Source organism: Acipenser ruthenus, chromosome 21, assembly GCF_902713425.1.
Source record: "Acipenser ruthenus chromosome 21, fAciRut3.2 maternal haplotype, whole genome shotgun sequence".
Lineage (NCBI taxonomy): Eukaryota > Metazoa > Chordata > Actinopteri > Acipenseriformes > Acipenseridae > Acipenser > Acipenser ruthenus.
The window spans coordinates 25,272,374-25,289,655 of record NC_081209.1 but is presented as its reverse complement, the minus strand read 5'-3'; the positions used below and the strand labels follow the sequence as shown (position 1 = coordinate 25,289,655).

At 39.1% G+C, this 17,282-nt stretch overlaps 1 protein-coding gene across 8 annotated transcripts in view; it reads right to left on the bottom strand.

Annotated features, from left to right (window-relative positions):
• The window catches only part of LOC117428194 (amyloid-beta A4 precursor protein-binding family A member 2-like), a 60,520-nt gene that overhangs the window by 15,047 nt on the left and 28,191 nt on the right, over positions 1–17,282 (bottom strand). For 4 of the 8 annotated variants that reach the window (XM_058995235.1, XM_058995234.1, XM_058995237.1 and 1 more), the window contains 5 exons: positions 9,370–10,419; positions 6,014–6,094; positions 4,597–4,636; positions 3,809–3,913; positions 2,025–2,170 (listed from right to left, as the gene is read on the bottom strand). In XM_058995235.1, the coding sequence (XP_058851218.1) occupies positions 2,025–2,170; positions 3,809–3,913; positions 4,597–4,636; positions 6,014–6,094; positions 9,370–10,401 (1,404 nt within the window). In that variant the 5' untranslated portion in view covers positions 10,402–10,419. Of the gene's footprint in view, positions 1–2,024; positions 2,171–3,808; positions 3,914–4,596; positions 4,637–6,013; positions 6,095–9,369; positions 10,420–16,578; positions 16,672–17,282 lie in introns of all 8 variants that reach the window. The other 4 variants (XM_058995240.1, XM_058995241.1, XM_058995242.1 and 1 more) reach the window with 2 other exon arrangements.

The window sequence follows — 17,282 nt, the reverse complement described above, 5'->3', positions numbered from 1 at the left end:
GCATTGCTTTTTTAACTGTTAGTTGAACTGATTACCTTTCTCTGAGGACTGATCTGTAAAACTACCTTTGTGATCCTGGACACAAGATGGTTGTTAACCACATCCAATGTGGAATTGGCTTTTATTGTTGGTCAATTCATTAGCGTAGACTGCAATTCTTTAAATAGAATGAGCTGTACTGCGCCATAGATAAACTGTTTGAGAAGTCTCAGACGTGGAAACCACGGTACTATATAATAATGTGTCTATACAAAAAGTAGACCTGCTTTGTTAAAAAGATCCCCAAACTTTCTCTGAGTATTACCCTAAATCATCGATCTCACTCCAATTGAACTGACATTGCATTACCCATTAAATCATTTATGGGAAAAAAAGTATCCTCTTTAAAGCCTTCCTTTGAAGACACTCAATACACTGTGCAGATGTAAGTGGTGAATTATTCTATTACCTAAACCCGTTAGGTGTTTGAGTGCAGCTGTCTGTCCAAGGCAATTACTTACCATTGCCATCAAATTCAAAAGCCGTGCAGCTGAAAATTGAACTAATATTGAACATTTTCCTAAAATTCCTTAAAAAAAAAAAAAAAATTAATAAATGGCATACCGGTATGCAATTGTTGTTATACAGCAATTTTTGTTTTTTTTTTATAAATATTTAACAAAAAAGGAATTTAAGGAAAATGCAGTGCTTTTGAAATGGATGCCACCAGTAATTGTATCTTAAATCTAAAACTGAGCTACCAAAATATACTGCAGGCCAGGGCTGTATCAGCAGAATATATAGCATTCAGGTAATGAAAACAATTCAGTTACTCACAATCACAAAAAATGCCAGTGACCTTTCAGAGCTTTGTTAAAAAAAAAAACAACAGCATCTACCATGAGTACCATTAAAAGTGAGCAGGAGAGCAGACAAGCCAATGTATTAGCCAGGATTGCTTTACTGTGTTACAGTGGTCTAAAAAAATAAGCACTATCACCAAGACCTGTCTGACAGCTAATCCTAGTTGAGTGGTACATTCAGGAATTGAGGCAGTTTTAGTGTTGCCATGGTTTTAGGGTCTTGGTGGCTTGCTGAGGGACACATTAATAGTCCTTGGTGCCTTGAAATACAGCCATCAAGTCAAGCTGCCATACATGTGGGTTCCAAGGACTGGGGTTTCTAGGCTTGTTTTTTTCTGACTTTGTGGTTTATTTGAATGCAGTCCTCTTTCCACAGTATTTGTATTATCAATCAATCAATCAATCAAATGTATTTTGTATAGCGCTTTCTCTCACAGAAAAGGGGAAAGAAAGGATTTGCAAAGCAGCAATCTCTTCATTACAAACATGTTGGTTTATTTTGACACACAGCCACAGAATATTAATAATTCACCAACATCAAAAAATGCATTGGAAAGATAACCAATGGTACATCAACTTGATTTAAAGGGCAATCTGGATTTCATTTTAATTAAAAGACTGGATCACACTAAACCCCATAACAGAACAGGACATGCCCTGAGGGATGCCATGCATAACTGATGAAGATATCACCATGTAAGATGCAAATGCATCTGCTGGTTATTTAGCATATGTTATTTTAAGCAGGTAATATTCCATCTTCTGTCAACTTTGCTTGAGGCACCTACTAAGCTGCTGTATTCCTATTCGCTGGCTGTGATCGTTCACAGTACTGGGGTCTAGAACTGGTTTAAAACTAAACGCGAAGTCTCTCAAAATTACAGCATCGTTATCTGCAGCAGATCGGTCCAGATAAATCTAGTGAGTGCATCTGTGAAGAGTTCTGTTTGCAAATTCAACCTAAAATATTTCTTAATTACTATGAAACGTGAAGAAAGAATGCTGAATGCATTCAAAATAACAGGAATAAAAAAAAATTCTGAAAAGCAAATTCAAACATTTTCTACTTTATTAACTTTGTTTTTTGTACTCCGGGTATACCAAATGAAATGCGACCCGGGCACCTGTCAATGAATGGAAGTGTTTCACGACTGGTCTGCATTGTCAGTAACCATGCTGTACCTTCACACGGCTCACTGCTTCCTGGGCCTGCATCATGCGGATGTTCTTGGATGGGTTGCGCTCTGAGAGCAGCTGTGTGGAGCCCAGGTAATTGGCAGCAAAAATGATTCCATCAATGAGGTCCTCTGGTTCACAGGGTCCTGGAACTGGGGAAAAGAGCTGGGTTAGACTTTCACTGTACTGCATCTCATTTGATTATTTCAGCTGTACCAAGCGGTCTAGCAAAAGTATCTGCAATAGTGCAACTGTAAATGTCTACTCTTACAACTTAACCTTTTACACAGTCCGGCTATAGAAGCCATCATGGCGTCTAATCAAGCTAGTGTCCTCCAGTAAAGGCTGAATGAAGTACAGGTTCACTGTGCACACTGAATACTCTGTACTCAACTAGCTGTAAAACATCACTTTGACCTGAGGTAGCCCCAAACTTCCAAATCTTACTACCTTAAAAACATAGGAAACACTTAATTGCTGCAAAGCCACAAATTCCAATGGCTGTTCCCACACCAATGATGCTCCATTGGAATTCATTCCTTTGGAGCCATAAAAGGTGTCAGTATAACTATAAAATCAGTCAAATATATAAGCCATGCCGAGATTATTCCTATGGAATTCCATTTTAAGTTATACTGTACTTATTTTAAAAGAAAAGAAAAACACGAAGGTGGATGGCAACAAAATTAAAAGTGAACGATTTAGTTTGTTAAATCAGGTTCAGAAAAGACAAAATGAAGATAAAATTGTTCATGACAAATACTGTTGTTGGTTGTGTCTGGTACAGTGAAATTCAGTTTATGATAATGAAAGGAATTTACATGAAAATACTGTAAGTCAATTTAACTGTACTGATGGTGATTATAAAAGTCAGGTCGACCACTTTCAACAGCAGGGGGGAAATATTGGGGGACGCCCTCTATGGGTCAACCTCGGTGATGTATTGCAACTAATACAAGTGTGATTGAATTTACTGATTAATACTGTATTCGTCTCATGGATGGGTTCCGTCTCCAGCATTAAAAACAGTTGAAAGGACACGCAAACACATATTGATGGAACACATCTTTCTGATCAGCAGCAACAGGTTTCCATCGTAGCTGTGCAAAGTGGTCAGCCAAATTTATTATATAGAAACATTCTATATATATATATATATATATATATATATATATATATATATATATATATATATATATATATATATAGTGAAAATTCTACATGAATTAATAAATAATTAAATAAATAAATAAATACACACAATGTGAATCAGAGTATAAAAAATACACAATGACATGTAGACAGTCAGAATGGAATGGTACATATGCACACAATTCCTCTGCATGGCGATGCAAGCAGCAGCTACAGCTATTGATGCACAGTAAATGACAGTTCAGGTTTGGGTTATATCCTTAGAAATTAAAAAAAAAACAGGGGCTGTTTTGTTTAGCATGTTTTTTTTGTCTTTTTTACTGATGCAGGAGCAAAATGTATACATTTCCAGACAGTGGCTTTCACAAGATGAAAAGCAAAAGTGCAAAAAAAAGAGAGGACAAAGGGTATAAAAAGCTGGAGGAGAATATAAATAAATAATTATTACTGCTACAGGAGGAATAATGTACTGCATACTGTACCAGGAGAGAAGAAACAAAGAAACAAGCTAGTCCAAAAAATATAAGGAGGTGGAACATGTCAATACCACAGTAAGGGACAGGTTAATTAAGCATTAGTCAACAGCATGGCTTGAGATGCTATGGGCCTGTATTATTGTGAATATGAACAGGTCCTACTTTTCAAATGGAGGCTGTGTGGCCGGGTGGTCATAGCTGAGGACAGGGGAGCAGGAGGCCCTGGTTTCAGATCCAAGCCCAGCCATTCACCTACTATACTGTTAACTACATATAGAAAAACACACGTTTTGTGGGAGAATATGTGGAAATCAATGTTTCTATTAAAAAGAAAAGAAAAAAAATGCACATCCATAGAAATAAAAAAATAAGACTGCAATACTGTAGCATGACTGGAATTATTAGTGTCCAACAAATGAGTTTGCAGAACAAAAGCCCTGTTTGTGCTGTTGCACATCAGAACAAGCAATTAACAGCCATCCCTCTAGACTGCTAAAGGTACTGTTCAGCTTCATCCATTCACAGCAACCAAATGAACGGAAATGGCTGATAAGCTGCAAAGGGCACATTACTGAAACTGTTCTTTCATTAAACACTAAATATTGAACTGTTGCAGACTAGTAAAACCTGTGAACCATAGCAATCTGTTCCTCCGACCCCATTCAATTCCAGCAATTAGTTTAGCTAGAAATGTATGTCTATTCTTGGAAATACATTGAGAATTCAAATGCAAGACACTGTTGTACAAAAATAATGTGCATTTTATTCAACTGACAATGGCTTTGATGGACTAAATCCCTTTGCTTCCTGTACAGAAAGACCCTGTCAATGTAATAGTCTTATACAGTATGCAATATGTTTTGTCATTTTTTTTCCCCCAAAAAAGATTAACAGTAGCGCAGCATATGACACAACAGTCTGCAGAGTAAGAATAGAAAGCAGTGGCTTACCATCTACAAAGCTGGGGAAGGAAGCAGTCTTCTTTGCTTTCTGCAAAACACAAGCCGTGAATGAATGTAGAGAAATGAGGATTACAACAGCTGTATACTTATCTTGGTTTCTGCCAAAATCTTTAGAAGAGCACTGAAAAGCACTAAAGTTTATATACTTAGTCTGTATTTCAAGAAATGAGTCATGACACTGTTCATCCTTTTTAATGCGAGTAAATGTTTCTTTCATCATCAACTCTCTTCTATTATCTTGCTATAAACACAACTCGCTCAATAAAAGCATGATACTCATTCATATTACATATAATATGAAGAGCGCTTCTACAGTCTAGAGATGTTCACCTTTTTACAAAACAAAGTCTTTAAATAATAAAGGAGGAAGTGACATAACAGATGGAATGTGGCTCAACTGTGAAAACAAATCGGACAGACACAATTAGCAACCCAAAATCTATTGAAATAGCATTTCTCTTTTAAAAAAAAAAAAAAACATAAGCTATTGGCTCTTTTTACCAAGAATGAATGTCCCGCAGCATATTCGGGCTCATTTACATTAACATGAGTATGTCAAACAAGATACTATATTTACCTCTACTGAAAGAAACAGAATACGCTTATGACTGTAAAACAGAAAATAAGCCACAAGTTTAATTCATACTTTCTATACCTGCACTTCAAGTCAATTCTTCACTAAAAACATGAAACATAGCATTGGTTTTACACAACTGGATATGATCCTTGCGGAACAGACACCAATGCTGAAGCATTTCTTTAACGAGCATTCCATTTCAATTAAGGACAAAAGGCAGCAACCACCCATCCTTCGGGGAGGCCAGTCTAACTGGATATGTGATGTCAGTCAGGGCATGTTACATCTCAAGACAGCTTTCCGCTTGTTTATTCACTAAACCGAGCAGCAGGAACCTAGTTTGGGGGGGATACAGCTGAAATAATTGTAAGGATATGTCAAGAGCTAGTACCAGAACAGAGTAAATGAATATCATCATGTGATCACAGTTCTAGATTTATGGTTTTCAAGGACATCTGTAGGGTTCTGGAACAGAACTAATAAAGTGCAAAGGGAGCAAAGGACGGCAAAAAAATAGCAAGGCCAGTTCTGGTCTTGATATAACAACAATTTATGTTAGACACATCAGTAGATATCGGAAAAGAAATATCAGCACACAACAAAGCAAGTACAGTCATGCAAGAACATTAAGTATGAGCAAAACCATTGGTATTACAAAACTATATCCACCCCACTTAAAAACATTACAGTATAGAAACTACACAGATCAGAAACTATGGTTAGGATCTAGAAAGAAAAAAACAAACAAACATCCATAATACCAATAAATACTAATGTTTAGTGCTTATAGGAATGTCTTATCAACTGATTAAAACAAACACTGCTTACCTCTGGGATATTGTTGTTTTCAGCTGGTCCGTTAAGGTCTGATCGCTGCTGTTTCCTTGGCTGATCTGGATTGTGACACACCTAGACATGATTAGAAAAAGATCAAATGTCCTATGTTTAAGAAGGTACTGTATGCGCCAGAGACATTTTGTTTAATCTTAAACCACGATGCAATATAGGAGTTCACTGAATATTGCACATTTTGTTTGTATGTTTCAGTCCAACCAAGATGTAGCGAACCCATCCATTCACGAACTGTACACCATCTCGCCTAAAAACCATGCAGCCTGTACATAGGTTTAAGTACTAGAGACTCATTGTTAAACACACACTTTGTTCCCCAAGGTACAGAATCCTGGAGTGGTGTCTTATACACAGAATCAACCTGTATCTAGCTCTGCTTTCAAAACACCAGGAAGCCCAGGTAACTGTTGCAAGCTGGTTGCATGTGGATGATGTCAAAGACATCCTTTCTTCCTACCAGTTCAGTATGGCTATTGTTTAACAAGATGGGTCAGCAATCTGACGGTACTGAAACCTGCTGCTACAGGAACCAGCCTTCAGTACAGTGCCAGAAAAGACAATTAATAGCTTATATACACCTGCCACAAAAAATAGTTTATACATAACGTCAGGTTTCTTTTTAAATTTATTTTTAATTTTTCCAAGTGTTTTTATTTTAAATGTATTTTATTTTCTAAATATAAAAGAACCAGGTGAAAATGCATTAGATAAAACGATTTGCAAAATTTGAGATTAAAGATGTTGAGGATTAAATCTTTTTGGAGATAGAGGAGTTAAACTGTTAGCTTTTTTTATCAGATTATTTGTATTCAGGCTTTTTTATGTTATGCAAAGCAGGATTTTGCAAGACGTGTTTTTGGTTTTGTACAGTATCTGGTATAGCTGTATTTTACTTGAAATGTTCATTTCACTCAAGGAGATTGGTCTTATGGTGCTTTGTTAGTAAATTCTGATTTAAAAAGCATTCAGACACCAGCATCCCTAGATCTGGAATCAGACTGCATGCCAAATGCAAATCCACAGTGGAAATCAAACCCATCGCTACATGATTGAAATCTATTCACTCAAAGCCATTCATTTCTTTGCCCCCCCCCCCTTACATTGATTGATTTTATTTTTCTAATACATTCCGCTCATTGTTTTGTTTTCTTGCCATTGATGCTACCCTGTACCGCACCACAGACTACATCCTTAGCAAGACTTTCCCATTTCCACAACAGGGTGCCCTTGCGTGCCAGCCCATTTCAAATGCCATTTCTGTCCTTTGCTGATACAGCTTTTTACAAGGTCTGCGTCTATTTATTTGCTGGCAAGGCTACACTTTGAATGGTGTTATAAAATCAACACTGTAACCCTATTGTACCATCACTGTTCTTTACACAGAGCCAGCATCGTGCTTTTCTGAACAGCTGAAAATCAGTAAGAGAGATCTCAATTGTGCAATCAGGTTTCCTTTTGTGGGGTTGCAAGGTTCTTTTCAATATTTAAAAGAGAATGCAAACTCACTACTGTTGCCGTCGTCTTTGTCTTTTATTAATAACGCAACTGTTGTTATTCAGCCTTCCTGATTTTCAATTGGGTTACTGAACATTTTATAAACCTCTGTACAGTTCTTGTAGCATATTAATTGAACCCAAGGTTGACAAATAAAAGACAGCACTTGAAGCTCCCAGAACGCACACTTGTTGATCCCAAGAATACATTTACAATACTGTCGTTATTGAGATGGTTATGCTGTCTTTTTTAATCTGAACGACACATCTCAATTTCAAAATGACCTATTTAAATAAAAAAAATGTAAAAAAAAAAGAATACATATAATAGATTGTTTCGTAGATTGGGCATGTTTTGTTAATTAAACCTTACTTTCTTTGATGTTAAACAAACATTAACCACTTCTATGAATAATCATTCAGAATAATAATAATAATAAAGACTGGAAAAATATAAATATTGTAGCGCAGCACAGACCTTCAAAAGAAACCTCTTTTATACATAACAAAATCAAACAGAATTATGTTTTTCCATAATAAATGTGGTTTCCCATAGTAACTGAAGTAGAGGCTGGTTTTAATAAACACGGAAGAATTACCTCCCAAGCCGGACTTGAAATGAATCCCCAAGTCGGACTTGAAGTCAGATAGGTCCGGTTGCAATATTTGCAGTTGGACTTGGGAAATGGTGTAAGTTAGACTTACTTTTCAAGACTTTATTTTTATTTTATAGGAAAAGCAGTAGAACTGAATACACATGGTGCGGAGTGAGGTTCAGTCAGATAAGATCAATCAGGCTATTCTACCAAGAGACTACCACAGTGCATGGAGAGGTGGGCAGATCAATCAGAAGAATCGATATTTCTATCCTAAAACAGAGATTGAATCACAAAAAAAAGATACCCTGTATGCATTATTCATCTTGTGAGAGTGCAGTCCTGCAGTATTTTCAAATTATTATGAATTTTACAGCCCTTTAACACACCAAACCAGCCATTACAATGCATTTAGTGTGTTAATAAAACAAACTGGGGTATAAAGAGAGAGGGGTGACATCCACAATGTTCTTAACATGTACACACGGAGCACAGGGTGCCTTGCTAAACATGATGTTTGGTAGTGTATCAATTCCAGAAGTGGTGGTATTGCCATTACTATGGGAGAGCTCCTGCTAGAAAGACTCCCACAAACATGTTCTCCACATGATGGTGCTCCTGCACACATTCTGAATAGCCCTGTTACTCATTAGACTTTCTTGAGAAAGCCCTGGTCTTTTTCCAGCTTCTTTTTCCATACAATCCTACTCAATGTAACAGATGCAGCCCACTGGGTGGCACATCCCACCATCAGTAGGAATCATCTTTTCCCACACCTTGCCATCTGTTTATACACAGCTGAAACACTACATAAGAAGTTCATGAGAGGAAAAGATCAGCAATATGCAGGTGCTTACTGATAATACAGAATAGGACACTATCCCTTCTGGTTGCTGTGTGCGGATGAATCATTGCCACAGATTTTAATAAATGTGAAAGCACCTTTCAACATTTGTGATAAACTGACAAAGACAAATAATGAGTTCGCACCAACAGTAATTGCACAGACTTTTTTTTTTTTTTTTTTTTTTTTTTTTAAAGGTTTAACATTTTAATTTGAACTCATTAATCTGTTTAATAAGTAATGAATTATCTGGTATTATTTGAGATTGCTAATATCGTTTTGGCATGTGTGTAAATTAAAAACAAAGTCAAACCATGCCAATAGCATCCATCTTTTCGATTTTTCCATTTCATAATCTGGTTCATGCTAGAGAATCCTGATGCATCAGGAATGCCCTACCTGCTCTTGGGCCCACTTCTGCCTTTCCTCTGGAGTCCTGGCCCGCACTTTAAACCCCCTCTGTATTTCTGCACTGTGCCTCGAAGCTTGAGGAATGTTCAGAGACTTTGGCCTGCCTTCATGTCTGCTCCTCGTGTATGGGACAGGATCTGCTTTGAGAGCAACATCCTTGAAGTCCTTGGAGCCTGTTTCAATCCCAGGCTCCTCTGGGCTCTGGTCAGTGTCACTGCTTATGCTCCCCATGCTCATGCTCATTTTGATCTCAGCCACGATCTGGTCGATATCCTCCTCCTGGTCCTCCCCCTCCCCACCGCCCTTCCGAGCTCGGTAGGGAGACACACAGACAGAATTTCCATTGGTCTCCGGGGCGTAATAGTCCTGAGGGTAACTTTCTTCGTTGGGGCAGTAATCATCTTCTTCTTCTTCTTCCTCCTCCGTCGCCTTGCCTTCGTCTCCTGGAAGGGGAGTTTGCATAGAAGGTTCATGGTCCCCCAGGCCCTGGTCTTGGTCTTCTTCATAGATCTGTTCCTCTGCTGCCTCGCTGAGAACCTGGCCCTGCCCCTCAGATTCTGCCCACTCCTCCACGGCCTCCTGGCACTCATCAGTCTCCACCGGCTGTTCCTCGTGATTTACGTACTCCCCGTCATTGCAGTCCATACCTTCCAGGTAACTGTCATCCTCGGGGCAATACCTTATGTAATACGTGACCCCCTCGTCCTCTTCAGGCAGGCCCTCGTCATAGTCCTCCTCTTCAGAGGTGTTGTTGACATAGTCGGAGCTGGAATCCTCATCCCCGCTGTGGTCATGGCACTCCTGGTCCGTGGGCTCTGGGGTGGGAGGCCGGCTGTCCTTCAGGTCAGAGACCTCTTGGTGGAACTGTTGTTCCGGGGCCTGAAGGTCTTCCTGTTCCGGCTCCTCCTCTTTGTCAAGAGCAGCAGAAGCGGCAGGGCAAGGCCTCACCCTGGGCTCCACCATGCCGCTGCTTGTCCCTTGCCTTTTTCTGTGCGCCATTGCTGGCTGCTTACATTCCATTCATGTCTTGAGTACAACCTGCAAAGAAATAAGAGAGAGGATGTAGCAACTACCATTTTCAATTACTCCTGCATGTTAATTTAGGAAAGAAATAATCGAAAGATAATGAAAAGCACACTGTCTTTTTTTTTTTAGAATATAACATATAACATCGGCTCTACCTTTCCGTTACGTGCTACTCAATATTGCTGTAGCTGACATGACATTGATTTTATACCAGCAGTTGTCAATCTCATCAACGCCCAGGGATTACGTTCATTTTCTCACAGCAAATTATTCAGGGAAAACATTGAACAAAAAGCTTCCTGTGAACTTTGCCCATAAAGTTATTGACTTGTTTTTATTAATGTACCAAAGCATTACTAATGATTGAAATAAATGATACGCTTTCATGATAAACTTTCATAAGAATCTCAAATGGATCACAGCAATTCTATGTCATTCAGAATTTGGTATCATGTCTGACTTATCAATGCAATTAGATTATTGGCGCACACACAGGTTTTATATTACTACACAAGGCAGCACCAGCTTTCCCAATGTTATTCTAAAACAGGAACCCAATGCACTTCATTATAATGATCTATGTCATGCTTTTTATAAACTGCAAGTATTTTTGGGGGGTGGAATTTACTCTACTGCTGCATTAGATGCAATAGATTGAATTGGATAAGAGTCAAAATATTATATTACATTTAACCATGAATGAATACTATATAAACCTGTGCAACATCTACCCCTTGCATCCCATTTCCACATGCACCGTTTAAAAAATGTCTGTAAACCAGATGAACTGTAATTAGAAGGCAGCATCAACACTGAAATAAATGAGATTGCTTTAATTGTTAATTAATGTACCACCATTGAGTATTGTAGGCCGTGTTGTGTGCGTCATATTAGAAAAGTGATAATTACTTTCACAAAAACGTCCGTCATGCAATCAATATTTTAACTGAGATTTCCAGCAGTGAATCATACAATTACCATAGATGGCATCATGATTTATAAGCGATTCGTTTATGGGTAGCTAACCTCCACATAAATCATGGGTACTTACTGACCTCTACAACAGCAGCACCTCCGAGCTAGAGTACAATTCAAAGAGAAGGGACATAGCTTTGTCTTTCAAGCACTGAAGACCTTCAAGGTATTATGTTATGAGGATCAGCACCAACACATACTGTAGTGAGCAATGGGGATTCTTGCTGAAATATTCTGATTTGCTTCCACACAATGGGATTTCTTAACAGTCTAAACAGCAGTAGGATCTCAATACAGCCTGAAACTAAACCTTTCTGGACTGTGGGCCCTTGCCTTGAGATAAATGTGGCTTGATAACATCAGTTGTTTAGGTTCAGCATGTGAAGAGAGGCAAGTGGCTTGACAGCAATTGCTCGTTGATCTTCAGTCACCCTGGCCTGTAAGAGGGCTGCAGAGGGAAGGCTAAACTCCAACTGGTCATTTCAAATTGGGTACCCACCTGACTTCACTCTATAGCTGCTTCTGTCATACTGTATACATTTAATGACATCCCTGCACCTGCCCTGCTTTTGAACCGATTTCCATTTGAACTGATCCCTCTACCGGAAAAAAAATTAAATTAAAATGTTGTAGAAATGAATATTACATTTTTATTTAAAGTTTTGGCTCCTACAGTAGAATCCTTCCTGGCACCCAATTAACCTTGTACAATTCCAATTTACTTCTGCATGCTGCCTGTTATTCCTCAAGCCTAACGCCACACAATGGGAGGACTGGAGGCAAAACTCGGAGATGACAATACAAACCTGTGTGCCAGCATTTCTCAATCATGCATAGCCAATTTGCTGATACGATCCTACATGTTCATCTGCTGTGTATTCTAAAAACTGCGTCAGGCTGGGAGGCTCTTTTCATGACCCATCTGTGTTCTGTTTGTTTGTTTAGTTCACGGCTCATCGATCACAACTCCCTTTATTTTATCTGTAACCAATCTGAGCACAAAGGGATGTCCCTGCCAAGCACAATAACTGATTCATTCTGAAGACCTGCTGTAGAGTATACCTGTATCAATGCTCTGCAGCAAGTACCCCATAATAAATATATGTTCTTTCGCACGAGGCACACATACAGTGGATCAGCTCCATGTCAAAAGCATGACAGAGAAGCAGAGGTTTTAAGCCATGTGGTCAATTTACAGGCAAGGTGGTGTTATTGGTCTGCTTATCTTAAAGTACATTCGTTTACAGTGGAATGGTAAGTTTACTTTTGTATCGGTTTACGGTAGTGGGTCAGTAGCCTGTCATGGAAGCTGTACTTTAAAAAGACCAGTTCAGGAATCGCAGATTACTTACCCTGTATGATATTGACAGACAAAGAGTTTCTAGACACCTGAACTCACACTTTGCTAAACACTCAAAATCAGTTTTTGCAGTAATATATTAATTCATTATACTGCAGAATAATATTTTTGTAGCAAAAAAAGCATTTATGGCTGAAACCTTTTTCTTTTTTTGTTTGTTTCGTTCACGGTTCTTCCACTTCATCCACAGTCTAAACACACAGGGCTTGTCCTTCTGGGATCTGTGACCCGACATGGCAGGTGGCTTCCTCCTGTCCGATGCCAGCGTTCACTGCTGAAGAGCAGGGGCCCATGCAAAGCTGGTGACAAGAGATTAATGGTAACCAACAGCAACCGCTCGCCCCATCACGGAAGACAGCCGACCCCTGCTGTGCTTATTCAAAACTCCCCCGCACAGCTGGGATAAAACCTTTTTACAGTATATTTAGTCTATATATAGTGCGCTCATCCCTAAAGGTAGACTAGTTGTGGTTTTTGCAATAATTATGTCCTAAGTGCTCACTGCAGGATTGAGTACAGGACAGGCCAGTGTCCACCACTTGTCAATTCAGGTAATGTGCTGTCACGCTGTCTCTCTCAAAATAATAATAAAAGATGTTTGTTAAATTGCCGTAGCTTGTGGGATTTTTTTAATGACTCTATATATATATATATCCTGGACACCCCCTTCCAACAAATCCATTAACATGCCTACAAAACATCTTAATCAATCTAAAGAAGAAAAGACTGCGCTGCGGAACTTACACAAGCGAGATGACATCATAATAAAACCAGCTGACAAAGGAGGAGCTGTAGTTGTCTGGAGTAAAGACCTTTACATAAAAGAAGCTCAGTAACAACTCTCCGATACCATCTTCTACACTAACAATGATAAAGATATCACTCAGAAGTTACAAGACACTGATTTCCACTACTGATCCTAATAAACCCGTTACCAGCACCTGCACGGAACCTCCTTGTAGAAAACCCTCACTGCAGTCGTTTCTGTTTACTGCCCAAAATCCACAAACAAAACAATCCAGGTCGTCCCATAGTATCAGCCTGTTCCTGTCCCACTGAACTAATCTCTTGATGATATCTTCAAACCCATTGTTGAATCACTGCCTACTTGTGTCAAGGACTACACATTTTCTACAAATAATGGACCATTTCAAAGAACACTACCACTGTGATAATCCTATTCTGTTTACAATGGACATTAAAAGCCTCTACACTGTTATCTCCAACAGTGAAGGTGCAATAGCTTTAAAGCACTTCCTTGATGAACGGATAGTGAAGGAGCCCCCAATAGATATCCTTTTGAGCCTAGCTGATTGTGCTCAGTAGTCAAAAGCAAAATACTGCAATATTTCTCAACTATGGTGCAGGGTTTTATTTCTTCTTCTGAATTGTTGTTTTCCTCTTTCATATGAAATGCTTGACGGGTAGAATTACGTTTAATTCAAACTGATATAAAATCCATCAGAACACAGGTCAAATAACTATATGCCTTTATATTGATCATTTGAGTACGTAATGTTGTAATGAATTCCTCGAGAGACTGCTAAATCTCTGAAAATCAGGTTGGCAATTTGTTCTGAGAAATAGCATTTCTGTAATTACGAGGAAAGGGTATTAAATAACTGCAGGCTTGTTTGGAGACCAGGAATTGAAAGCTGATAATGAATATATGTATTTGAATTTAGGTTTTAAAAATGAAATGTTGTTATTCATAATTACTCATGTTCCTTATTAACAGTACTTTAAGAATTCTATGTAATGGGGCTCCTGAGTGGCGCATCCAGTAAAAGCACTTGCTAGAGTGCAGGATGCGCTCTATAGCCTGGACATCGCCGGTTCGAGTCCAGGCTATTCCACAGCCGACCGTGGACGGGAGCTCCCAGGGGGCGGCGCTCAATTGGCTGAGCGTCATAAGGGGGGAGGGAGGGTTAGGTCGGCCAGGGTGTCCTCGGCTCACCGCGCACCAGCGACCCCTGTAGTCTGGCCGGGCGCCTGCAGGCTTGCCTGTAAGCTGCCCAGAGCTGCGTTGTCCTCCGACGCTGTAGCTCTGAGGCGGCTGCACGGTGAATCTGCAGAGTGTAAAAGAAGCGGGCGGCTGACGGCACACGCTTCGGAGGACAGCGTGTATTCATCTTCGCCCCTCCCGAATCAGCGCAGGGGTGGCAGCAGTGAGCTGAGCCTAAAAATAATTGGGCATTTCAAATTGTGGAGAAAATAATAAAAACTAATTGGCAACGACTAAATGCACGCATTCAAGGTTAAAAAAGAATTTACTTTGGCAAAGAAATTATAGTACTAGTATTGCTTTTATTTATTTTTTATGACACACACGCATGGGTAATTAAGTAACATCATCATTGCAGATGCTGTTAAATTGTTCAGTCCAGTAGCTGTAGCAGGATATGGTTTAGCATCTTTCTCCCAAGGGATGAAGTATTTATTAGGAATTAGTGGAAACTTCCTCCATTGTACCCTCAGGTGAAGTACTGTGTGACTATGGTAGTCAACTACCTTCCCCACTGGAGGTGAGAGACGGGAGAACTGACTGTCCGATTGTTCAGGCAGTAGCTGTCTCTGACACTCCAAAACAATTGGATTTTTCAATTCTATCACAATGGAGGGTTATCAGATCGCATGAGAAAAAAAAACAAAAAACAAAAAAAAACACAACAACAACAACACCGACACCACCACCACCAACATCTTGAAGTGTGAGAAGAGAAATGCCATTCGGCACATCAAGGCTCAAATGGGGTGGGGGGGGGACCTTTTATGAAATGGAATTACCAGAACGACTTCATTAGCCAATCAGGCTGAGGGTCGCTCCTCAAAGTTCAATAGCCCCCTGTGCTGCGTCAGACTAGTCTGCTGTGCCGTACCCTCGGGACAGTATTACTTTATGTGTCAAAGGGGCAAAAAATATGTGACAAGAGGCCTCACCTCACAGAAATCACTGTCTCAAAGAACATGCTGTTATTTATCTGTAAGAAAATAAGTACTGTCAAATGAGGAATCCAATTGTGAGCGGAATCGCTTTCTCAAGAAGCAACCCAGATTTCAAAGAATTGTGATAAACTCCCAGTGATGCATTCTACACCCACACAGTAGCCTCGCTTCTCAAAGGAAATGGCCTTCCAAACACAAAATGCAACACGACAGCAAACACAAAAATGCTGATGCTCGGACTTCACATACACTGCGCACACAAAACTCTTTTCAGAAGAAATTGCTTTTCTTTTCTTTGCTTCTATAACTGAGATTCTCCGCCATACTCCCTTGTCATGATTTACAAAGTGTGATAGGTCAAGCTGCATATTTCTATAGTAACACACACTGCTGCAACACAGATGATACAAACATCTCTAGCCATGACATTATCTGCATGATGTGCATTGCAACCAGCTGTATCCAACAGGTTGCTGAGAATGTGAAGATCATACACAGAGAGGGAAAGGCAGAGAACGCCAGCTGAACCCAGGGGGTCACCTATTCTCATTATTACTGGCTGTGAAGACTACCATGAGGGATATAAATCAGATATCCACTGGGAAGTATCGATTCCAAAAAGTCCCCCAAAAACGTAGCTTTTTCATGAAGAGATCAGATACTGCACGAAGCCAATGTGTCTGCTGTTACTGCACCACTATGGCAATGTATTGTGGGTCCTGTTTAGGAATTCTACATTGGTTTGGTGTCTGTACCAATAGTGTACAGTATGCAGTCCTGGATACCAATCGTACCCTGTCAATATCCAGAATACCTACTGGATTGAGTGGACCAGTGCCTGTAGTAATTCTGTCTTTGCAATTTCAATAGTATGACATTTGCTTACACACCTGTTTTCTAGTTGTTTAACACTTGGTGTTCAGTTTGCAACTGGCCCCTCCATGCTATTGATCACTTCAAAGCAGCAGATCTATTCATCAAGGCTTGGAAACAAGAAGCAACACATATTGGAGTATGATGCATGATTTCAATTTAAAAATGTAAAAGACACAGTACAATGTACAGTAGACTTTATCCACTTTCAACCCTTGATTTCAGTAGATATTAAAGTGCTCCTCCTAGTATTCAAGCTTGGTCTCATAACTGCAAAGCATACAGTACTAAACACTGGCAGTCATATACATGATGCCATTTCCTTTTCATTTACTAAAATTATATATATATATATATATATATATATATATATATATATATATATATATATATATATATATATATATATATATATATATATATATATAAAATAATAATTAAAAAATGCAAATTATAAGTTTTTCCCTGGGAATGTTGAATACAATTTTACCAAAAAAATATGAGACCCTGTATGAGGCAAGAAGGAGGGAATTTACCAAGAAGATGAGAAGCTTGAGTGGGTAAATTACATCTAGTTTTTGACTACCAGTGCCTCAAAACACAGTAGCTTTTGTACCAGCTGTACAAGGTGCAATACCTGATCCAGCTGACAGCAACATATTTTCATATGGACAAAATCTTTATTCAAACAAGTTTAGTACCCCAGTGGATTTTGAACCAT